This window comes from Apostichopus japonicus, chromosome 8 (genome assembly GCF_037975245.1).
Source record: "Apostichopus japonicus isolate 1M-3 chromosome 8, ASM3797524v1, whole genome shotgun sequence".
Lineage (NCBI taxonomy): Eukaryota > Metazoa > Echinodermata > Holothuroidea > Aspidochirotida > Stichopodidae > Apostichopus > Apostichopus japonicus.
This window is the reverse complement of record NC_092568.1, coordinates 27,213,497-27,239,117: the sequence shown is the minus strand read 5'-3', so window position 1 is coordinate 27,239,117 and position 25,621 is coordinate 27,213,497. Positions and strand designations below refer to the sequence as shown.

At 35.1% G+C, this 25,621-nt stretch overlaps 2 protein-coding genes and 1 non-coding gene across 3 annotated transcripts; all 3 read left to right on the top strand.

The window, feature by feature from the left end:
* The first annotated feature begins 335 nt into the window (after positions 1-335).
* LOC139971385 (phospholipase B1, membrane-associated-like) lies at positions 336-14,084 on the top strand. Its single transcript, XM_071977758.1, has 13 exons — positions 336-509; positions 1,896-2,005; positions 3,064-3,121; positions 3,629-3,687; positions 4,168-4,235; positions 4,519-4,562; positions 4,855-4,963; positions 10,557-10,844; positions 11,324-11,399; positions 11,853-11,957; positions 12,411-12,506; positions 13,176-13,241; positions 13,829-14,084. The coding sequence occupies exons 1-13, from the start codon at positions 425-427 to the stop codon at positions 13,955-13,957; spliced, it is 1,293 nt and encodes a 430-aa protein (XP_071833859.1). The 5' UTR covers positions 336-424; the 3' UTR covers positions 13,958-14,084.
* On the top strand, positions 2,429-2,501 carry Trnav-uac (transfer RNA valine (anticodon UAC)). Its single transcript has one exon. It is a non-coding gene; the product is annotated as a tRNA-Val (tRNA).
* Positions 14,085-15,653: 1,569 nt separating the features above from the next.
* Positions 15,654-25,177, top strand: LOC139971386 (phospholipase B1, membrane-associated-like). The gene is made up of 13 exons (XM_071977759.1): positions 15,654-15,949; positions 16,206-16,288; positions 16,885-16,945; positions 17,482-17,540; positions 17,831-17,898; positions 18,508-18,551; positions 19,080-19,188; positions 20,086-20,373; positions 20,942-21,017; positions 21,853-21,957; positions 22,510-22,605; positions 23,486-23,551; positions 24,044-25,177. Exons 1-13 carry the CDS (start codon positions 15,877-15,879, stop codon positions 24,194-24,196), a joined length of 1,281 nt encoding a protein of 426 aa, XP_071833860.1. The 5' UTR covers positions 15,654-15,876; the 3' UTR covers positions 24,197-25,177.
* The last annotated feature ends 444 nt before the right edge of the window (positions 25,178-25,621 follow it).

Here is a 25,621-nt window from a genome sequence, read left to right as displayed (position 1 = left end):
CCAAGCATATAAACAATGAAACAATCAGAATAATTGTAAGATACCATATGAAAGATAATATTATGATATACAAGTCTTAGTATTATGAAAGACAAACTGGAATATTTTAGTAAATGATTGTAAATGGTTTCTTCTCATTTGCATCGATGCCATATTTCGCGCTATTATAGTATTGCTGAAGTTATAATGTAGGAGACTTTATTCTATGTCTTTATATACTGATTTAGCAACTAAATCAACATGTAGAGTGTTATCTGCCATTATGGTATAATGTCAGTGATGGCCAAAGTCTACTTGGGGGATCGACTTTGTTCAATAAAATAACCGACTTGTCACACAGGTGTAATACTATATAGAACAAAGGTTTAGTTTTAGTTCATATCGGGCTAACTATATCGGCGATAAAGAATTATTTATAAGGAACATGAAGCTTTCAATTTTAATCCTATGCTCAGTTGTGGGACTTTCAGTGACCAGAACTGATTTTCCTGCAAACTATCAAAGTCAAGGTAAGTAATTTAATGATTTTTTTATTTTATATAATAACAAAAATATAGCAGATAATTTTCTTAATGCAGATACTTAAAAGTAGTCTGACATATGCGATAAATGAAAAAGTCGAAACACTTTCTTGTTCCAATAATCTTAAGGGATGACTATAGGCGGAATGTTTGGGTTCGATTCATCAGAATCCAAAAACGAGAGAAAAACTGAAAACGGGAGAAAACTGTATTCTAATGTATCTACTTCTTTTCATGTGTTTCAGTTATTCAGCTTTAAAACAAATTGCTTAATCTCCAGAACGCTCCTTTAAGGTTAAGTTGACCATTACGTCGGCTCTTCAGTACAGGCCTAACTATAAATATGAATTCATCGTTTTATAAATTCTAAGCACTCAAAACAGTCAAAATAGCCATGTTCGATTTACTTCATTTACACAACAGAACACTCCTGAATGACCTTCAACACCATTTGTCCTTGACAACATTGTAATATATTGTAAACATGTTATTAAAGGGAGAATGAAAGTAGTATGTTTCCTATTGAGTTCAATGTTGCATCTGAGAAACCGGTCTAATGAGGCTTTGAATGTTAAGAGTATCAGATGTTTAAAGAGTCTTTCCTCCAGCATGGAAAGTGGTATACACATGCATCCTGGATTGACAGTAGTGCTGGAGATTTGGTGGTTAAAAATTTTAACATATCAAATTTCCTCACATGTGTTAAAAACGTTTTAATCTCCTTGACACATATTGAGTTCCTTCTAGATTAGTTCCGGTTTCAAGTGAGCCAATCTATGTTGTATTTATGCTAGTACCTTTCAATTGAATTTATCAACCCCCTTCCCTCCACTTGGTTATCGATCGGGGTTATAACCGAAAGTTTGGTCTTGTTATGGATGGGAAAGACAATTTCAGTTTAATTTGCAGTTGATTCTTATAAATATACAACATTACTACAAATTCACTTTTCGTTTTGCTTTCAAAAGATTCAGTGGATATTAAATTTCACACAGATGACGGATATTAAAGCACAAAGCATATGACATTCAGGTAGATGAATGTTTGGTAAAGTTGTCAGAATTCTTTAACGAATGAACTAGGAAAAGCAAAGTTGGGTTTTTAATATGCATCCCTGTGAAAGAAAACCACAAATTAAATTCGAAGCCTTGAGTTTGCAGTAGTAATATACGAGAGAACACCAGGGCTGTCCTATTGCGTACAAAAAGTAGTTGAGGGCGCTGTCTTAGCGGTCCTATCTAGTTTCACGAAACTTGAAATTACTAGTTACAGTTACTGCATAATTATTTCGCCATACTATACGAGACAAAATATATTTACATATCAGCAACTGTTCAGTCGATTTTTGCTCCCACTACACTCCCTTTCCTTCAGATGAATGGCTTCATTTCCTGGATGTTGTTAACAGCATGACTCCTAAATTTGACGATGACATCCATGACGTAGCTGAAGACGAGAATCCATTGCTCTGTCGTATCAACTATGTACGTAAACCTAGTCTATTATGTGTATTTACCTGTTTATAGGATCGAGAAAGTAGATCTATAAAACAAGCTGAATTATATTTCAACCGTAAAAGTATAATAAGTTCCTTCTTAATAATTTATTTCAAACCGAAATATGGAAAATGATAGAGCTATGTAAATATATAGCTATTTAAATATGTTAAAACACCAAGGCTGGTCTAACGCTAAATCAGACCCATTCAGGGTACATTTGTACAAAGCCCCTCCCCCCAACATACATACCCCCTCCCCTCCCCAACATCAGTTGTACTTTGTAATATTGTTAAACATTGGCAATTTAGGACACATATTGAATGGCTTTTCTTGTCTTTTTAAAATTAGTAATCAATCACATTATATATAATTAAAAGTCGAATAAAATTTGTCTTAAACATGTGAAGTGATTCCGTGGTGTAGCGGTTATCACGTTCGCTTTACACGCGAAAGGTCCTCGGTTCGATCCCGGGCGGAATCATTTTTGGATTTAACACTTTTTGTTCAGTTTCTTTGAATTGTCTTGCTTAATGTTTATTGCCTTTGTATTGTCTCGCTTAATTATCTGTATATAGTAATAATAATAATCATTTTTGGGTGTTTTAACACTTTTTGTTCAGTTACTTTGTAATGTCTTGCTTAATTTGTATTGTCTTTTGTATTGTCTTGCTTAATTATCGGTATATAGTAATAAAGTATTGTCTTTGTATTGTCTTGCTTAATAACGATACAAACGATGCAATCTTAATGTTTTATATATGTTATATAAATATTATATAAATTTAATGTAAATATTATATAAATATTTATATACAAAAATATACAATATATATACAATGTATATACAATATACAGGATATTTTGTTTATTTTACTTTTACTTTTTCAATACATGAAACGGATGTGATAATCGTTTTTTCTCCGCAACATAAATGGCGGCCGACACCTTTGCTTAATGTCCTTTGATTTTTTTAAGTTTATTCATTCTAAGATTGTTTGGAAGCAATTAAACTATTTCTTTTAAATGTCTTTTATTCCGTCTAGGTGAGTGAGTTTCCGTTCACCTGCCCTCCAATGGCGTCACCAATAGTGCCAACCTCAGGTAAAACGAAATAGAAAGATAGACTTAAGGTCCGTAAAGTATCGGCGCGTGACCCAAACGAGGGTGGCAAACATTTTCGGTGGGTCGCGGGATTATTTTCAGACATCGGAAAGCTATTTTTTCACATCAGGCTTTAGTCCAAACTACTTTTAATGCATTCTAGGAATCCATTCTGACAGATAGAGATCTGGTAGGTTGTGATACAGTCCTCAAGGATAATCCTGGGTCATGCATGCACCTAAACATTGATGACCGGCAGGTTAAACTACAGTAACATGAAAGGAATGTATGATATTTCAACATATTTTGCCTTCACCATCTTGTTCTCTAAAAAGCTAATACACATGATCAATAGTATATCAACTAAGAGAAGAGAACGAAAGTCATCGGCGGCAGGGGGAGGAGTTGGGGGGGGGGTGCTCACATTTACTCATTTACCGTATTGAATAAAACTCATGATATCGTATGAGGCTTACTTCCACTTGATCTCCTTGTTTATTAACACAGTGCATGAACTTACCCCGGCCGATATTTCTGTCATTGGAGCATTGGGAGATTCTCTAACGGTAAGACTGAAATGAAAAACAAGAAGTAGAATATATATCCTATAGTTGAAAACACAGACACACGCGCACACAACGCATTTTACCATAGTAACAGAAGGCATGAAGTTAGTTTGGTTAATCTGCACAACTGTGCATATCAATGTAAACAACGAAATTAACTTTTTAAACTTTCAAGCAAACAGATTAATTTTCAAACCGGGTTTTTATTTCCGTAGAATTCAAAGCTGTATCACGTGGGAGGTCATATTATTGATATTTCAGTCGATAATAATTTGATTGAATGATTCAATCTAAATAATAACGATCATAGCTTATGACCATATGTACATAATTTATTATTATCGTTTATATATAGTCACATCAGGTTAATTCTTTGTTATATTTAATCATCTCAACCACTGAAGCTTAATTTTTCACCGGAAGCCCATTGTACTTATCGTCTCTATGTGGTTGTAATTCTACCTATATGTCTCTCTGTAGGCAGCTTTCGGGATTGAATCTTGTACAGTCGCAAACCTCGCGAGAGAATACAGAGGACTATCATGGAGGTACGTTCATTGGTTCTTAGTATTGGTTCTTATTAAATGTGAGGATATATATATATATATATATATATATATATATATATATATATATATATATATATATATAGGCCTATAACAGAGACCCCCCAGCGATGTTTCATGTGTTTTATATTTTTTGCCTGCGTTATATATTTTTTTCAACTAAGTTTGTACATTGCACAGTAGTTTATCAGATAATTCGTGCAATTTGCACCTAAACCATATTAGTATTCTTTCTATTTTTTTTCTTATTTCGTTTTGTTTGCAGTGTTGGTGGAGACGAAGATATCAATACCGTTTTAACTTTAGCAAGTAAGTCCTCCTTAATCAGGTAATCATATACGGTAGCGGTGCTTGGGTTTCTTTCTTCTTTATAACTGTATCTCGACTAAACATAGACCAACCCAAGGACGATGTTTGAGTTGCATATTACACATACACGCTCAGGCTATTGTGCTCAGCAAGAATATGTAGTATACAAATACTACACGTATATACATCACGGGAATAATACGGGAATGACAAAAAATCCTAAATGTTGCAGGAAATTGTTTTAGAAGTTTGTAACACGAAGAAAAATGCTTTTCATTTTCTCTCTGCTTAGATCTAATCAAGTTTTACAACCCTGAATTGAAAGGCTATTCTCGTGGAATTGGCGGTCCAAACAGTCCTGCTGCACGATTTAACGTGGCTGTGAGTGGCGCTAGAGCAGAGTAAGAATTTTAAAGGATTTCTTTCCATTATAAACACAACCTAATCGAACTCTATAACTTTTTTTGGGGGGGGGGGTGGGTGGGGGGTAAAATATTAACCCATTCGCAGATATCTAGCGAATGAAAAATTCAAATCAGAATATGTTGTTTTGAATACAGGATTACCCTCGAACAAATATTATTCGGACACGTACGGATCAGATGTCTTGACCTCAGTACGTACCTCAATACGTACCTCAGTACGACCTCAGTGCGGTGCCTTTCAATCATAAGGTCCCGATTTCGAGTCACTCTAAGATTAATGTAGGCTATGTCGTCCAGTTACAGAGTTGTTGACAATTCATAATCATGGACGTTAAACATGAATCTAAGAGACTGACTTCGGTCAGCTTGCAGCTTTGATAAGCCAAATACATACATACGTAGTATTGCAATATAATTTCGCTGAATATATCACTGGACTCAGAACAATCAGATTCACGGTGTCCTTTTATCGATCCGTTGAGCTACAACCATCAATTTGAGAAACCCGAAGTGCTGTAAATCGTTAAAGCCCCATACACTCTACATTACAGCATCCCTGTGATATCTTGCTATAGTTTCACTATTGTCAATTATCCCTCGTCAGCAACATTTTCAGAGCCCATTATTTCATTTTTGTGAACATGCTTCATCTTTGACATTTTACGTTTAACTTGAAGCTTTGAAGGGCATTCTTTTCTATATGTACAGTACACTTTCAACCCAATTTATCACCTTCTTAACTGATAATTACTAAATGTTCACATATATCAACTGACCTCTGACTTTTTGGCTCCGTGACGTCATCGATCAATAAGATCCAACAGCCCATGCTCAGGCATAATCTCACCAATATTATTTTGAGACTCATCAGGCTTAGGGTTTGAAAGTTTCTGACGCACAAATTTGGTCTAGTTTAACCTTTGACCTCCATCGCCGTCCATATGTGACCATTGTCAGTTAATATTAGTTATTCTAATTAACGTGTTCTAAACATTGACTGTTCTCCTACTGTTTACATACTGGTAATGGCCAACAACAGGTTTTGTTACAAAGAACTTTGGCAAAAGCATGAACTATGACGTAATCCATCGAGAAGACTCGGCAACCTATGGGGAACTTACATCTTATTTATAGGGTATATAAATATCCCCCTTCAATGGTTTGGGCTTGAGGTCGTTTTGTCAGTGTCAGATAGTAACCATTGTATATCTCAAGTCTAAAGATTAGCCATTGACCACGTCCGCAGGGATTAAGTCAATTTCACACAAGAGCATTTACTTACTGAATTTATTTTGATCGTCTAAATACCACGAGGGTAATTTCAGTCTTGTTAACACACGATAGCAGACATACCAGTCACTCTTTCACAGAATAGGCTACTTATGAGTTTGGTTTTCTAAAACCTTTCCGAAGATTTCTGCACTATGGATATATTGAGCAGAGTTTAATTTAAAGAGGATCAGTCAATACGGAATGCATTCATTATAGACATAAAGCACTAGTCGGTCTTCACTCGATAATGTTAACAGCAATGTACCTTGCACACGATACAAAAAAAAATGACAGGTGTTAAACTGTTAGCCTATCCAAAGAACATAAACTTGCATCCAGGGTTATAAGATTATTAGAATTATTTGGTAATAATTTCATATTTTGCGTAGCGTTAAGGATAAGATACTCACTATTCATGCATAGGCTCATGGATTAAAATGTTTTTCATGCTTAATGTATGAAAATTGAAAAAGTGCAATTACAAAAACAAATCTTGATAAAACCAGCTACATTGTGTTCAATAAAAGCAAATCTTTTTCTTGGAAAAAAGACATTTTAATGGATGGTAAGCCTATCAAGCATGTACATAGCATAAAGTTTCTCGGAGTTTATATTGATAGTAAACTTACTTGGTGTGAACATATATCAAATATTGCAAACACTGTGGCGAAAAATGTTGGTATCATTTCTAAGTTGAAACACTATTTTCCTCAGAATATTCTTAGAATGCTTTACCAAACATTAGTGTTCCCCCATTTTTCATATTGCTCTATAATCTGGTCTGGCACCCATAATGTTTATCTTCACCCTCTTGAAATCCTACAAAAGAAAGTCATTCGTCACATAACTCATTCTGAATATCGTGAACACACCAGCTCACTTTTCAAATTGCTCAACTTATTAAAATTTAACGATATTGTTAGGCTGAATGTAGCCACATTCTTTTACAAGGCTTGGAATGGCTTACTTCCTGCAGCCTTTCATGACTTATTTACTATTAACAGCGCCATACATAGTCACCGCACTAGAAGTGCCGGTCAAGCACACCACAACTTATGTAATACAACATTTGGTACGTTAAGTTTAAAGAATCGTGCTATGAGGACATGGAATGATCTAACTGCTACTATAAAATCTAAACCATCTAAAGAAACATTTAGAAAAGCACTAAAAAAAGAAGTAATTTCTCAGTATTGATACATCGTTTATATTGTATGTTATTAATTATTCTTTATTAAGACACTAGTTAAATTTTCATTTATGTATATATGCTTTTTGTTTGTTTTTTGTTTTCCCTTTCTTTCTTTCTTTCCTGGGAGTCCTTTACCTTGTTAAGCCTGAATTGGCTTTTTAGAGGACTTCCCTCCACATGTATATATCCAGTGGAAAATCAAATAAATCAAATCAAATCAAAATCCTAAGAACTAGCCACAAATGAAACTTCAATGTTAACATATATAGAGTGGAACTGTCCCTGTATTATGATATTCATTGAACGTTCTTTGTCACGTAATTGTACGCATATGAGAACAACAACTGGGCTATACCCGGTACCCAAAATTAGCATTTCATCTGATACAGAATATATGCATCTTCCATCCCTCATTTGGTCAAGTTCAGCGGGTTCATCGTTCGTGGTCATATTGTGCGAATTCTGGACTACTAATATAGCCATAAGTTCTTTCGTAAATATGAACATCATAATAACACAACTTAACAGAGTCAGCTGTAAGCACTATTTCTATAATTGCGGGAGTGAATGAATTACCGCCAGTAAAACAAGTTTCGCCAAGAGCGTTATGGCCCCATTCATTTTCATACGTGTTGAATATAACGCAGGCTGACTGGCATTCCAGTTATTTAAAGTCATTATTGTCATCGTGTCCTCCTTGAACATTTTCAATTCTTGTCTTCATTGTTCACCATAAGTCAGTTGAATCCTAAATCCCTTAAAAGCCTTTTAACCAGTTTAAATGCTTGTGTTGGCTGACAATAAATGGTACCTTTCTTTTGAAATCAATCTCCGATGAATGAGGGGACCAAACGGGCTGCCGTTCTTGTCACTGTGTAATTTCATAGTACAACTAGGAAGTGAATGTGTTTGCTGTCGCTAAATTATGTTTCTTTTTACATATTTATTGTAAAAAATAGAAACATTGTGTCGTTATTAGGTCAAGCTTCAACATTAAAAAAAGCACTTATAGATACAAACTCGAGTAAATAAAATTAAAAAAGTGAAAATAATATTATACCTTTAAATAAAGACAAACAGGAGCATTGATATGTTACAAACCCTTTGAAAACAAAAACTCTCAGTTAAGTCGGTTAAGAAGTGTCTGAACTACTATATACAAAGAAGCTGTATACTCTTGCTTTCGTCCATGTTTACATTTCCGCACACCGGATTCTTGCTTGCAATAACGACTTTATACCAGCGCAGTTCTTTCATTTCTACACGACTGTATAATGTCATGAACACTTTCTGTCAAATACTTGTTCCCGTTTTAATAGAAGTCACTTCCTCAACATCCTAATCGATAATTGATATTTACTCAATTGTATAGTTTTTCGTTTCTTGTTTGGCCGTGGCTATTCTTACAACTAGTTGTAACAATTATATATAAACTATTCTTACGACATCAGCGAATTCAAGCGCAGTAAAGTAAATAAAGCAACTGCGCATGTAGTAGGGGTAACCCTAACGGTAACCCTAAACACTAACCCTAACCCTAACCTTAACCCTAACCGGAAATTATTGTTACTCCTAGTCGTAAAAATAGCCACGTTAAAGCATGGAGCTATAAGCAGATAGCTCCATGGTTAAAGCAACTGCGCATGCGTATTTATAAATTATTCTTACGTCTAGCTGTAAGAATAGCCACTTTGTTCTTGTTTACCCACCCACGCACTCAATTCGTCACTCGGCATAATGTTTTGCCTGTATCTTCCTAGTTTATGTTCTTTTCTATACTGTAACTTGAAAGGTTAAGTATAACTTTTGCCTATCGTATTATCACACTTATCATGTAAAAACTGTCAAAATACAAGACAGACTTCTGTACTTCAAAAACAATTCATACAAGGACGAGATATACATCATGATCACGCGAGATAGAAAGATAGCATAGATCACGAACGGCATTTTTTTTTGGTTTTCGTAGGATAAAGTAACCTTATTTTGACCTCAAAAGCTCTTATCTTTATTCAGAAAGAGGATGCAACCGTTTGTCAATCGGAGAGAATGTTAAGAGAATAATATACTGCAAAGAAACCAAGTTGACGTGAAATTGACGTAGATTGGATGAGTTGACGCGAAAAGATATTTACTTACATGTTTTTTTTTTTTCATTGGCATGCACGTTCCGCATAGTACAATATCCGGTGCAGTTCTACATGTCAGTTCATTACGTGCATTTGTAATGGCTGTGATGTTTAAAGTTCAATTCAATGGAGTTCTTATATAGGTTCTTCCATTGATATTTTCACATCTGTAACACTTTGGTAGATGAAAATCTGCAACTCAGAGGACTGCCTTCTTTAATTGTTTGAATGTTTCGATCTATACGAATGCGCCAATATTTGGAAAAATTACTGTTATTGCTAATTGATTATTTACTAAACAATAGTACCAAATATTATTAAGTCTGTCGAGATTGCAAGCATAATGATGCATAAAACTTGTATCGTCGACTTGAAGTACACCAGCTACAGTATACTGAGTGAACTATAACGCTACCACTATCCCACCACAACCCAATCACACACACAAAACCAGATACCAAACCTCAGCCCGAGGCTCTCGGCCCTACACACATAATGACTAAACCTTGTTTGAAACACCTAATACATACACACATGCATGATCAAAGATATGAATGTTATTGGCTCCAAAAGTTTAATCACACAAAAACGTTCGTTCCTTACAAACTCTGTATGTGCGTCATATGCTTTGAATACATTTTGACCTGGCATTCTCAACAAACTTAAACACACACAAACTTGGAAATAAATGTCTCATTTTGATACTGTGATATAGCATGGAGGCTACCTACCAATACTGGAAGCAATGAGTTTATACAAGGGTAGGGTTAGGTTTGTCTTCGTGTGTTTGTCCAAGAACCCATTATAGGAATAGCTCATGTAACGTGTACTTTATAACCCCACCCCACCCCCTATTCCTACCACAAGCCATGCATGCATATATTAAAACCATGAATATTCATGAATATCTATTATATTAACATAAATAACCACGTTTCTTATTTCGTTCTTATTCTTTAACCTCTTTCACTGACAGACATATGCCAGGACAAGCTTGGGAGTTAGTAGAACGTATCTTAGCAGACCCGGAAGTAGATAACGAAAACGACTGGAAGGTGGTGACTATGTTTATTGGAACGAATGACCTGTGTCAGCATTGTTTAAACATAAACAAGTACTCGACTGAACAGTTCGTTGAGTATATACGTCAGGCATTGGACATCATGCACGAAAATCTACCCAGAACATTTGTCAACGTTCTTGGAATCTTGCTTATTCCAGAGGTCGGTTATTACAGTACACCAAGATGTGACGTCTTTCACGCGTAAGCTTGTTATATCTGTTCGGTACCTATGTTCATAAACGTTATTACTACAAGGGGGCGTCGATAGCCAAGCCGGGTCCTGGCTACATTTACGCCACCCCCCCCCCACCCCACTTTGGAGTCTTTAAATTACCTTAAGTCTATTATGGCAATTTTTATTCCGTATATCCCCTGTCCGCCTGAAGTAGTTTCAAGTTTACTGTCGAGACGAGACAGTTTTGACCACTATACCCGGGATGACGGGAATGTAGCTCACACACTGATTTTGATGGGTGCTCTCTTCCATATACAGAGCGTTGTTGGTTATAGCATAAAGTTACAAGGGCGCACTGTATTCTAACAGATCAGATTATCTTGAGTAATATTAATATCTATTGGTCACAGTTATATGCAACTTTTCTCTGTGACGAAACGGATGGCAACTTTCTGAACTTCTATAACGTTCTTTCTTAATGGCTTGTTCTTTCCATCCGTTATAGTCTAGAATGCCCCTGTGCGATGTTCCTGGAAGGTGATGATAATAAATATATATGGGATCTGACCAGAGCATATCAAGTGAGTACACTTCAACCTTAATAATACTGGATAGGAGAGGTTGCAAGTAATGAAAACAAAAATAACAATGTTAATACGTCTGGGATATTCTTCGACACAGGTGTAGCATTGTTGGAGTCTAGAATTGGTTTTAGGCAAATAAATAATGACCATTGGATTCACTGTGTTCTGTCTTTGCAATGACTCTTTTACTAAGGTCCTATTATACCAAGTTTGATAAGACCTGCTTGTTTGAAATGGATGATGGTGGGGAGGGGGATGTTGGAGGTCTGGGTATGGGTGGAGATTGTGAGGGTAGGATTGAGAATAGGTGAAAACATATATATGTTTCGAACGGGAAAGACAGAGACTCTGGCCTCGCTGGGTCTGTAATGCTTCAAAAAGTAATTGTCGAATGAAAAAAACTAAAGATTCTCATAAGGCTATGATCGATGTGAACGGTATATTTCGCAGAAACAAACTGAAGCGCTTATCATGAGTGGACGCTATGACACCAGAGATGACTTCACAGTCGTTTACCAGCCGTTTCTTGAAGATACACATAAACCATTTTTGGATGTAAGTACCGTATAACATAAATTGCTTTCAGTAGCCTTTGTTGGAATTCGAGTTTCTTAATGTGTGAGGGTTGGACACTTCTTTGGCAATTTAAACCATTATTACAAGTTATAACACTTGTGTGACATATTTTTAACCATTTTTCTTTCAGTTAATTAAAAAATTAAATTTATTCACAGTTTCATTATGGCAGCTCGCCCTTCGAGACTATAACTTTAAACACAATCAACACAGTTACACAAATTTGAGTGTCCATTTTTTTAATATGCTATCAAGACATATCTTCTGCATATTTAACATCATAGTACACGATTATAATACGTTATTATGATTAAACTATTGGTGCAGTTTCTAGTGGGTAAAATGATTAAGTAATTGCTAAAGAGTATAGTCGTTTTACTTTGTTTGTTAACGTCTTTAACATGAACGTTAATTAATCTGTTTGTTTCATAGAATGGTGAAGTCGACGCCTCCTATTTTGCACCGGATTGCTTCCATTACAGTACCCGTGCTCATGCAGTGGGAGCCAAAGATATCTGGAATAACATGGTACGTTCATAATGGCATCCCTTCTATATATAAGTGAGACAACACACTTTCACTCAGTAAACCACTATTCTCAATTAAAGCAGCACATCTTACACTCTTAATCAAATCTTCTTGAACGAAATTACTAATATTGCACATATGCCGGAGGAGATGTATACTATATATATATATATATATATATATATATATATATATATATATATATATATATTTATATATATATATATATATAATATATATATATATATACATATATATATATATATATTTATTTAATATGTTTATAGAGGCCTATATTATAAATACAATAATTTTCATTATTTTACAATAATTAATCGTAGAAGCACTGTTCGACTTATTGCGAGACTTTCATTTACTGGATGATGGTGAACGGCGGGGTGGGAAGAGGGAAGGAGGGACCTGATTGAGAAACGGAGATGTGACCTCATACACACATCCATATACAACTATAATCTTTCCAAGAATATAGACTCCGTTTCATCACTCTTTAGTCCCTCATGTTCGTCAGTGATGACCGTCATTGGCTGTATCTTGTTCGTCTGAATCGTCTTACACTTTGAAGACAATTACCTCCTAGGCCGTGGAAGCCGACGTATACTTAACATGACAACGGTTCGATACCCATTTGTTTATTTTAATTATCGACAGCTGCAACCAGTTGGAGAAAAGGACAAATCTTGGAACCCACAAGGAAGTATTCATTGTCCCTCCGAGGTAAAAATGAAATTTCAATTGTTTTTTCATAACTATGGCTCAAAATACTATTACATATACAAGGGCATCGAATTCTCGCCTGTTCATTTTATAATATATATTAATAATTTAATTAATTTCTTAAACTATTCTGAAGGTTCCGTGTTTGGTGTTCTTTTTAGAATAGTCGATGGACATCTGCTTGCTAGATATAGCAGCCAGTATTGGTCAGTGAACTAGGATGACTTTATACTCGCATGTACTTTATAGTACTTCGTGATCTTGTTTGGCAATTTTCTGATGTGTAATTATCGTCAGTAGCAAAAACAAACAAACATCAAGACACGATGTGCATGATAATTACAGGTAATATAGTTCATTATCAGTCGGCTTGTCTAGTCTTTATACCACTAGGATACCAACTTGGAACAAAAAGTTTCATGCAGGAAGTTATTGCTACCATTTGAATAAAAATAAATCATAGAACTCTTTCTATAGAGGCTTACATTCTCACATTTTTACTGTAACGGTAATATCTAGCACATCTGGCATTTTCATGTGTCAAGTAATGGTCCATGTGACGTCATCTCTTTCTTTACAATTTACAGGATTTCCCGTATTTTTACACCAATTTGAACAGCAAGCAGAATGCGGAATCGATCTCGAGTCTGACAATCATGTCCTCCAGTTTGAATGTCTTTTTGAGTTTTCTGTCGGTGGTATTATTTGTCCTCTAAACGTTAAAATATGTACATCTTTCGGTGATTTTCATCCAGTTTGCAGTAGCAACCAATGCTAGAACAGATTCATAAGCATGTAATTAATACAAACTTTCGTCTTAGGTTTGAAGCGATGAACTTCCCCTTCTTACCCCATACAACTGTCGTAAACTTCCAGATATTCTTGAAATTTATAACCGACTTGTCAATAATTAAGAAAATATTTTATTTTCGTACTGAACATACATATGACATTTGTGTCAAACATCAGAATTGAAAGACAGGAAAAGGTGCTAAAGCTATAGTGTAACGTGTATAAGAGAGAAACTGAAAGCTATTTTATTGATTTTATTTGGAATTTGTGAAAATAAATGATAAATACTAGTTCACCTCCCCCTTCTGAATGTTGCTTTCTTGCGTCTCAATTATACCTAGTTTGGAGCGGGTACCCCCATTTTATTAACGCAACTCAAATGAAAGATCTTTATCAAAAATACTTTACTTTTATTAATATTGCAATAAGCCATCGGAAAGATTCCTATAGTGAAGAAAATGAGAACAATTTAAAAAGGGCATCAATACGCCAATTGTGGAATGGTTATGTAAAAGAATTGTGTATAGTAGGTAATGTGTACGACAGTGCATAGTAACAACCTGCACGTTACTTAATGTGACGTCACACTTTATAGAAAAAATAATTCTTTACTAAATAACTAAAATATTAACAAGTTGATTACTCTTCGTGTGCTAACACATACTCATCATTGCAATTGGAAAAAAAAAATCTTTGGCATAAGGATGTGTCACTAGCAAATGCTGTGAAAGGTAGAATGGTCAACCTTAATGTACAGATATAAATATATTCATCAAACCTGAACATGTAATGTTTTGTGATAAAACAAATAAAAAACAAACAAACAAACATGTTACGTCTGTCTTTCTGTCTGATTGTACGTTATTATTGCATTTTTATTGTAGTTAACAAGAAAAAGAAAATTTATGCCCAAAAATGCCTATTGAGAAACAGCAAGTGACGTATATATATTCACTTCTGTAACCAAATCACACTTCTGAAAACAATACCATTTTCACCAGATTTGGACGGGTAGGGGTGGCAAATAAAGAACAAGACCTTCTATATTGTTTACAGTCTATTATACACATACATAAATTCGTATACAATGCAACATTCAAACTTATACTTAACTTATACTACACAAACAGGCGAATGCAGTCAAAATGATGGATTTGATAGCCCCATGCAGTTTGCAATAACCCACCTTATACCCCAACCCAAAAATATTTGTCTTAATGTGGAGGGTTTCTCCTTCCCCTACCGTTTGACCTTTCACATAAGTCCCTCCCCAAAAACGGACATAGACCAGTATTTGTACTCAAACCCTCTCACCCTTGCCCTCCAACTCAACAATAACTCAAGAAGCTATACTTTCAACCCACCAAAGTTTCGTTGGGTTTTAATGTTTTTTATTATATATTAAAGTGATTTTATACTCTATCTAAAATACAAGATATAAATATATATATATATATATATATATATATACATATATAGGTACCTTGCCGCTCGGCGATATGAATATAAAGTCGAGCCTTCGATCAAAGGTTATTATAACAGATACGTAATCAATTATTACTTTGACACTAATTAGGGATAAAACAAAGCAAGACTCAGATGACTCTGATAAATAACGGATAAAACAAATTCTAATAATATCTGCTCAACTGGAATATTCATATTTGATAAGAAGATGACTTACAAAATACGTAACGTATACACTACCCAAGGAGTGGACTGCAGCGAGTTAATATCTTACTAGCTTAATAGCTTACCCACCGAAATTTGTTGTTACACATCGAAGTTTCCTTAAAAAAAGTCCTAAAAGTCTTTAAGTGAGCATTTCACATTGTTTTGCAATATGAAGGTGTTTATATTATTCCTGTTGTTTGGAACATCGCTTTGTCTGGAGAATTCAGGGTCAGCTGACGATAGTAAGTATACTCCAACAAAGTAAAACTTTATATTTGAGTTTCTGCCGTTATGTGTGTTATGTTAACTTAATAGGGGAAAGAGATGGGGTGGGTCTGAATGGAACGATTTTTGTAATTCCGGCGTTTTTGTCGGTCGGTATACACTCCCTTGTGCCCGAGCTGTATGGACTCTTATGTCCTGTAGGTCAACATTGAGCTCATTCTAGGTCAAAACATTATATTTATCAGGTATATATATGTATATCTTCTTCTTTAGATGTCTGGCCGACCTTCCTACGTACCATCGGGATCATGGGGGACCTATACCCAGATGTAGGGGCACAATGTCGAGTTGATTACGTAAGTAAAATAAAATAAGGGGTCTGAGGCACGATGAGTGCCATATATCTCGGTATATATATCTCAAAGCCTATAATATTACTGAAACTGAAGCTCTATAGGAAATGACGCACACCAAAGCATCTCGCCCGCTGTCCACAAACCCGCCGACCACTTAGCCCGCTGTCCGTAAATCCACCGACCAACCCTCCCGGCTGTCCGCAAACCCACCGACAGACTCGCCCCACTGCCCGCAAACCCACCGATCAACTCGCCCCACTGTCCGCAAACCCACCGAGCAACTCGCCTTTATAGGGAACCAAGTTACATAACAGGATGCTAAAAATATAATACATAGACTGACCACATTTAAATTGGTTAAAACGAAACACAATTTTAACGACAAATACCAGAATACTAGAAATAACCATATGGTCACTGTAAAGAAAAATGATTTAATATAAATGATACTTTTAATTACAAAATGTTGGTTTACGTAATTTACTGAAGTATGTATAAATATGCTTTTACAAGTGCATTGACAGGCAACCTAGAAGTTCTACCATATTATAAGTGGTCGATTAAGTAAAAATAAATTGAAATACTTCCTTTTGCAGAAACACATTTACAGTTTTGATTGCAACACAGAGATATCGTCCGGCTCTCCGGCTACCTCAGGTCGGTGTAATTAATGAAGGAGTAGATGAATACATTATTCAATTAATTAACGAGATATTTATAATTACCTTATTTCTAAAAGCTGTGTTAAATTACAACCATGGTATTGGACATAATTGGCATCAACTCCACGTTTAGTATAGTTGTAATTGTGTAATTGAAAATTATGGTTCTTATTTGAAACTTTGCAATGCCTATATCAATTGTGAAAAGATAAAAGAAACTATTTAATAATCCTCAGGAATTCCGGGCAAGATGTCTGGGGGTCTGGAGGGGGGGTGGGGGTGATATACCAACATTCATTACCCATCTCCGGGTGTGAGTTAGGTGTTGTAACCAGATTATGATCAGTTATTAAAGGATCAATTTTGTACCAAAAAAATTTACCCAAATGAGGTAAGTTCATTTCGTCTATCAATAAAAAAAAAATTGCCCTTGACAGAATCTACGATTCCATGCGCAAAACTGACTTTATTGCCTATTTAATTAATGATATAGTTTACTCTATAGCGTCGTGTTTTAATTTCCTATAACAGTGCACAAGCTACGACCACACGACATATCTGTAATCGGAGCGATGGGTGACTCATTAACGGTAAGATCTTTCTTTTGATCTATGAACTTTTGACCTTTGACCTTTAAAAAATAAAACTCAAACTATTAGTTCTAAAGTTACCATGTTCCCACTACAAAACAAAATTGCATAACACGTGTCAACTGCCAACTGCTCTAGACTTTATATAGCTGTTCGTTACAGTAAATAGACATAATGAAGAATAATGATACCTAACTATTTAAATGTATTTATATTATCATAAAAGAGTATTTTTATATTTCTCATATTCATTTGAACTATTGTATATGTATTTCATTTTTTTACCAAAGGCGGGATTTGGAAGCGATGCTTGTACCTTAGCTGAACTAGTCAACGAATACAGGGGTAGAGCATGGCCGTAAGTTTATTTATATTTATATTTTTTATTTTTTTATTTTTTTCATTTCAACTTTATTCCCTTTCAATTATAGCATAGAATATACATATAACTCTTGCTTTATTCATGTTTCGTTTTATTAGGTTAAATTATATATGTCACGAAATCAGTGCAGACGCCATCAATGTCTTTTTGTGTTATTATGATAAATCAACTGTTTGTCCTCCATCTAAATGAGTGCGTTATTTGTACAAAGCTTTTAAAAAATAATAACCCAAGATAAAGCCAATCCAACTCCTCTTACATTGAGAGTATATTGTGCCGATTAACACTCTGTGGGGCCCTAAGGCATGTTTCTCAACCCTTCACCCCATCAATTTTGAAGGAACAATCCGAAAATAGAAAGCTGGCACGTCTTACCTGGAAGTCTTTACGACGGCCACATGAGTTTGGGACCCCTTTAACTTCTGGGCTCTAGCCCCATCTGCCATTTGGGTAACCCGGCACTGGGAATGTGACCCTGTGATCATGACGGTACTTCGAAGAATTGCAATAGTTATATTAAGTGACATATTCTTTATACAATCGGTTAATTTCACTACTGCATTTCTTTTCCTCATGTTTTTTCAGTGTCGGAGGAGACGATACGATTGATGATGTATCTACCTTACCTAGTGAGTCCTCTCTCATCATTAAAACAATAGTTTCTATTGTCACTTATTACCGCTTTATCTGGATTGCATTATAATGCAAATGTATCGAAGTATGCATGTGCAAGCCTGTTTAGACATGCCATAAATCATTGCATACACAATTTGCATTCTTCTTTTACTTAATCGATCAATATAAGTGCATATGAGTATATATGGGCATTACATCATGCAGTTTACGAAAAGAATAAGCAATGCCATCAACGTCCACCCCCCCCCCCCCTCCATTCGTCCCATCTTCACATTCCTAATAAAATAATTAATGAAACATACATCATTCATTCATGATGATGGACAACTAATCTTTCTTTATTTTCCAAGTTTTTCTTAAATGATAATTTGGAATGTTATAATATATAACAAACCTGACCTTGAATTGCATGAAATGTAACTTTACTGTAATGCCTGAGATCTGCCAGACGCTTTTAGTACTTGAAAAGAGTACGAAACATTAAATATACATATATATATTTATATTTCCTTGTTCTACAGATATCATTAAAAAGTTTAATCCTAACTTAAAGGGTTACTCCACTGGAGTATCCGGTTATTTTTCTGAGGAAGCTGCCTTTAACACAGCCATCAGTGGAGCTCGATCAGAGTAAGTGACGTCATGTTTCCATGGTTATGTCGATGCATAATAAACGTTTAGGCAACTGATAATGACTATCTAGGACGATCCACATTGCAAGATTAATTGCCTCTCGTCAAAATGAACGGAAGCCTAAAACGTCGATTATGAAGGGTAAAATAAGCTGACAGCCTTGTTATGTACTACTTCCAAAAATCAACCATTTCAGCCGAGAAAGGCACAAATCCTGTAAAATTTAAAATTTATACTATTTTTCAATCTATAAGGTTTAATGGTCAATTAAGCAAATCTGTTATGGAAGTGCTTTCCTTTCCTAGATATATATATACATATAATCAAGCGAAAACTTTTACAAATCAAAATAACTATTAAGGATAAAATTCACGGAGAGTTTCTGAGAAGCTCATTGAAAACAACAAATTATAAAGCGGTTAAGGGGGGGGGGGGGGGGGTTGATACTGAGTGGACACTTATCAAATCAGATGCACAGTTACTTTGCCTGTATTTGCTTAGTTGAGTCTGACAGTCAGATATAAGAGGGGGGGGGGGGGGGTTACATTCACAAGTTCTACATTTCAAAGAAGAGTTGAAGAAGAGTTGAAGAAGGGTTGAAGAAGAGTTGAAGAAGAGTTGAAGAAGAGTTGAAGAAGAGTTGAAGAAGAGTTGAAGAAGTAGCTTACAGCCACAGCAATTTCATCCATATTCCTCTATTCATATATGTATTTTTTCTTTAAGAAGTGTGACGTGCTTTCCGAGATATTAATCATTTGTATATTGACAATAAATACAACATAGCCTACCGTGTATATATTTGGACTGATTGAGACCTCGTACTGTCCTGACGTAATTATAGTAACTTTAATGTTGAGTACATCAACAAATCAACTAGTTTGATCCTTTTTACAGACATATGACCACCATGACCAACGAAATGATCTCGAGAATGAAAGCTCACCCAGCTGTCGATTTTAAAGCCGATTGGAAAGTTGTTTCAATTTTCATTGGCGCCAACGATCTTTGTCAGTATTGCTTTAACTTCCACAAGTACTCCGCGGAACAGTATGTTGAGCATGTAAGGGAAGCTTTGGATATCATGCACAGGGAAATGCCACGTACTCTGATAAATCTTCAAGGCATCCTAAGAGTAACTGATGTTGATCATCTCAGTGGTCTCAAGTGCGACTTGATTCACTTGTAAGTGATTTGGTTTCGGTTCTCTTTATTTATTTATTTGTTTTTTTTTTCTCTGGGGGTTTTGCATCATTATCAAAAACTTGATTACGTATACCTTGGTTCAAAAAAGGATAAGAAACTCGTTTAACCCTTAAAATCGGGATGACAATCGTAATTGTTCATGTAATATAACAGCAAAAAATGGATTCAAGTTCTTATCATTGTTTACCTCAAAGATTACATTGAAAATTTGATTTTGTGTACTCATCAATTGTAAAAAGTGTTGTCATGTTCTAAAATATTATATATTACAATTACCCTTTACCAGTAATGTTTACAAATTCCTGTTTAAAGACAAAAACGTGTACGATCTCTCGACAGTTTAGAGGCAAATAAATGAAAACTTGCAAATATTATGTGAACATGGAGGGACGGGTCGTTTTTGGTGGGGTTTTCAGCACACACAACTGACCATGAAGAAAATCAAGGAGAATAATAGGAAAGTGTATTTATATTTTTGAGCATTAATGTCTGCTTTCGTAATATCACATTATTCATCAGTATCTTATTGTTATAATTTCACTTGCAGCGCCGCTTGTAACTGTGCTATGTTTAAAGAGGGCGACGATCATCAGGAGTTAGTCGAGCTGATACAGTCATACCAGGTGAGTACAGTAAATTGTATAGGCTACCAACACATAGGCTTGAAAATGAAATTCAAAGCAGATTCTATAAACAACCGTTTGGCAGAATGTCTGAAGTTTTACACGCATAAGGTTATGTCTGAGGGTCAGGGCAGAATGGGGGTATGGGTGGAGGGGTAAGGGCATAGGGGAGCAGGTAACGGATGGTGGGTAATGACATAGGTTTATAATGCTTATACCTTATTTGTCTCCGAAACGATTCCCAATTGTCTATAAATATTGAAAATAGTAATTGAATTCGGTAGTGAAAAGTAAATCTATAAAATTTGCAAATAATATACAGTATTTTAAAAGTTCCGTAACTTTAAGTTAAAATTCCAACTTTGATATGACAAACTGCCTGGTAAAGCTTTTGCAAGATAAGAAAGCTCGAAAATTATGAAAGCTGATGTAGGGATCATGATTCGTCGATCATTAAGTGGGATATGATAATGTTATACCTAGGAATGAAATTGTCCATGTCGAGTATGAATGGACACTAAAACTATATGAGTCTCCAAAACCTAAAACCAAAAATGATTCTGTCTTCCTGTTTAAGGGTATTTCTATTCAATATTACCATTACGATACATTTCCCTTCAACAACAACATTTGGGTTTATGACTCCTTAGGCTTTGATGACACGCTACCGCCTGCTATGAGTATAAATTGTCAATAACATATTCAAACAGCATATATTTTCAACATCACGATGTTTTTTTTTGTTGTTGTTGATGAAACACAATAATGTTTCTATCAATTTGTCCTTATTTGAAATTCATAACTGTTGACATTTGTTTTGTTTTTTCACCCCTAGTCGAAGACAGAAGAATTAGTAATGAGTGGTCGCTATGATACCAGGGACGACTTCACGGTGGTTTATCAACCATTTCTTACAAACACACGGTTTCCTCTCTTACCTGTAAATATTTTCCCCTTTATTTCCTTCTGATGTTGGGTTCATGAAATATTGATTTGTGGAAGTTTTCTTCAAATGTATAACTTTTAACTGCTTGTGAAGGAATCCGTCGTGGAAATATTGATGTTGTGAAGGACTTGAAAGTACTGGGTGCTCGAGTAGTACTCGAGTATATTTTGTGCAAGTTCTCGATAGTCGTACTAGATGTAAGGAACTCGTATGCTGAAAATACTCATACTAGTACTTGATTTAAAGGTCTTGGTACTCATTCAGGACGAGTAGGCCTACTTTAACGAATTCTTACATATCAAACTAGTCATGTAAAATGTGACATTGCTCAAGGAGATCGCATAATAACATATTATGTATGATAGTATATACTATGGTAATACGCGGCGCTATCCCTGCAGTAGTACCATACGTGTAACCTATAGTGTATTACCATGTGTGTGTATGCCTGTACAGAGACGAAGAATGCATTTAGCTTTACAACTGATATTTATTGATATGTCTGTATTAAAATAATAAAATCATTTTAACTCTCTGTCTCTGCAGAATCTGGAAGGTGATTCGTCTTATTTTGCACCAGACTGTTTCCACTTCAGCGCCAAGGGTCACGCTACCATGGCCAAGGAATTGTGGAAAAATATGGTTAGTATTACATTCTGTTCCCTGCTTTATTTACTGTATGCTCTTTATTCACTATATTGTGCATGCTATGCTATATGCTGTATTGTAAAAACTATATTAACTGCCCTTTACGGCTCGTACTATACTTCCTACACTGTATACTTTACTGCATGTGATATACAGGCTATGCACTTTTGTATGTCGTTAACTGTATGCACTATGCAATATGCCGATTATAAAGTAGCCTATCCACTGCGATGCACGATACTGCATGCACTATACTGTATGTACTCAACTGTATCCACCATCGTCTGCTATATACTCTACGACACTATACTACACCACACTACACTACACTGCACTAAACTATACTATACTATACTATCCTATGCTATACTTTCCTATACTATACTATACTATATTATACTATCATATACTATACTATACTATCCTATACTATACTATACTATCCTATACTATACTATACTATCCTATACTATACTATCCTATACTATACTATCCTATACTATACTATCCTATACTATACTATACAATACTATGCAATACCACACCATACCATACTATACTATACAATACTATCCAAACTTTTAATCGTGTTTATATCCCTCGAGGAGGACCTGTCTTCATTCAATTAATTCAATGGTCAGATGATAAGATGTTGAGGCAACACCATTGACCTTTAAGCCATCAAATTTAATCTGGAAGTTTATAGTATACCTTATATAATACTTGGCACTAACCAACATAATTTTTGCTTTGTTAGTTGGTCGTATGCAACAATAAATTAAGCATATTTTGATGTTCGATCAATTTAGAAAGGGTTTTGATAAATGTTACCAGTCTTGACATTAAAACATTTTTTCTCTTTGCTCTAAAACAGCTTCAGCCTGTAGGACAAAAATCTGACTCTTGGAATCCTCCAGAAGACATCAAATGCCCAACCAAGGTATATATGCCTATAATTCTTTGAAACATTTGTATTATTTGTTACTTTACTGAATTTCTTTCGGTAAGATTTAAAATGTTGCGACAGTTTAAGTATGTGTACAATCTTCTATTCTATAGATATATATATATATATATATATATATATATTTATATATATATATATATATCTATAGACGACCACGTGATATAGTTTTTTTAAATACCAGGTGGTTTTCAACAGTGATGGGTATATAAGTACAATTCTCAAGTGAGACAGGCGGATATAATAGCGGCAATGCGTTTATACTTTTGTTCTTTAACATCGTGAATTAAGCATTTTTAGTGGTAGTATTTTAATTTGATAGTATCGCAGCAGTGGTGAGTACCGGTACACCGTCACATTCAGCGTTGACGTTTAAATATTGATAAAAACATCCACAGAAAATCACAAATGATTTTCTTGTTTTTAAACCTTTTGTGACGGTATATATCGACATTTTTCTATCGACAGGAAAACCCATACATTTACACGAATATGAACAGTGGTATCGACGTCGAGAAATATCCTTATTATGCAGAAACACAAGGCGGAGCGACAACCATACAGATCTCTCTGTTAACTATTGTACTATCGACGATAGTTTACGTTACTAACAGGATTTAAGCTCACCCATTTCCCTACTCACACTCCCTTTCCCACCCCCCTTATGAAGTGAACATGGTGTGACGTCATAGTTTCAAACTGCGAGTAAATGTTTTGTTTATCCTTATTTTGTTCACGGTATTTTCTTTTGAACCCTGAACATTATACAGTCCCAGCTTTGCTTTAGGGGAAGTTAAGTTATCAATAGGCCTACTGTAGTGTATTTAAGTGTTAATGCATCACAATTTTGAATAACGAAATTTTGATGTACATCTTTAAAGAAAAAAAAAGAAATCAAAATTTGTCAGTATGTATCTATGACATCACACCTGTTTGCTTCAAGTTCACTTTTGGTGTGAAATATGTCAACTTCAAATGTTTTTATAGCCTAATTGGTACGTAGGAATTGAATTGCAACCCTGACCAGCATGTATTCATCAACGATTTTTAAGGCATGTAAAACATTTCATGAAGGTAATTGTTTTAAGCAACTTTGATCAAGCAGAATCATAGCTATATTCCATAGGCTAGTTGAGTTATAAGAAAGTCGTAAAATTGTTGAAACCTATATGACAATATGAGTATAATTCACTGCATTGTTTGGTTGAGTAAATACTGCAATGCCCGTCAACCAAGTTACATAAACAGTATTATATTAATTATGTAAAATCAGAACAGTATTCCATTTTTCATTGTATATTAATAGTGGAATCACTCAACGTTGTTGAAAAAGCCAAGGGAAATACAGACAGAACTTCAAAATGACTATTTTAGTGTATTTTTACTTGCGCATATTGCACAATGCTCGACCGCAAACTTTCGTTAAACTTCAATTTTTTTATTCTGACTAAGATTTTTGGGAAAATATTATTCTTATCATGTTTACAACATCAGAAGATAGAAATTTAACGGTGTCGACACTGTCAGTATTGCCAACATTGGGTCATGTAAAGATCTTCAATTTTTGAGTCTAATTTCGCCAAACCCATCTCCATTGATTAAGCAAAAAGAATATCGTAATAAATCAATAGTCACATAAAGAAATGAAAGAACATGTGGATATATGATTTCGTATTTAGACTTTCTGAAGTCTTCAACTATGTGTATGAGAAAAAACCAGCGTCTTTATCTTCCAAAGTTAATCAGATGTTTTTCTTTGCTACGCCCTGGTCCCTGTATTTATAATTTAATCCAATGCAACTCTTTTGCATAATTATTGTCTCCTGTGCAACGATGGAAATATTCTAAAAACTGAACAGAGCACACTTCCTCTGAATGAACAGCGTACTTCCCCTGATGACGTCACAAACTCTGTTGTTGTTGATGATATAATTACAGGAATATCTCCAGCTAGAGCAGGGTTTCCCAACTTTATCCCCCACGAACCCCCTGTGGATGTCAGAGTTGTCCACGAACCCCCAACTTTTCGAGACACGATCTGAGTGA

Bases quoted from the DNA above. Each gene is read 5' to 3' on its own strand.
- LOC139971385 (XM_071977758.1), top strand. From the start codon at position 425: ATGAAGCTTTCAATTTTAATCCTATGCTCAGTTGTGGGACTTTCAGTG. The intron at 10,845-11,323 runs GTAAGCTTGTTA...CATCCGTTATAG, and splicing joins AGATGTGACGTCTTTCACGC to TCTAGAATGCCCCTGTGCGA. The intron at 11,400-11,852 runs GTGAGTACACTT...TATATTTCGCAG, and splicing joins ATCTGACCAGAGCATATCAA to AAACAAACTGAAGCGCTTAT.
- LOC139971386 (XM_071977759.1), top strand. From the start codon at position 15,877: ATGAAGGTGTTTATATTATTCCTGTTGTTTGGAACATCGCTTTGTCTG. The intron at 15,950-16,205 runs GTAAGTATACTC...CTTCTTCTTTAG, and splicing joins TTCAGGGTCAGCTGACGATA to ATGTCTGGCCGACCTTCCTA. The intron at 17,899-18,507 runs GTAAGTTTATTT...ATGTTTTTTCAG, and splicing joins TACAGGGGTAGAGCATGGCC to TGTCGGAGGAGACGATACGA.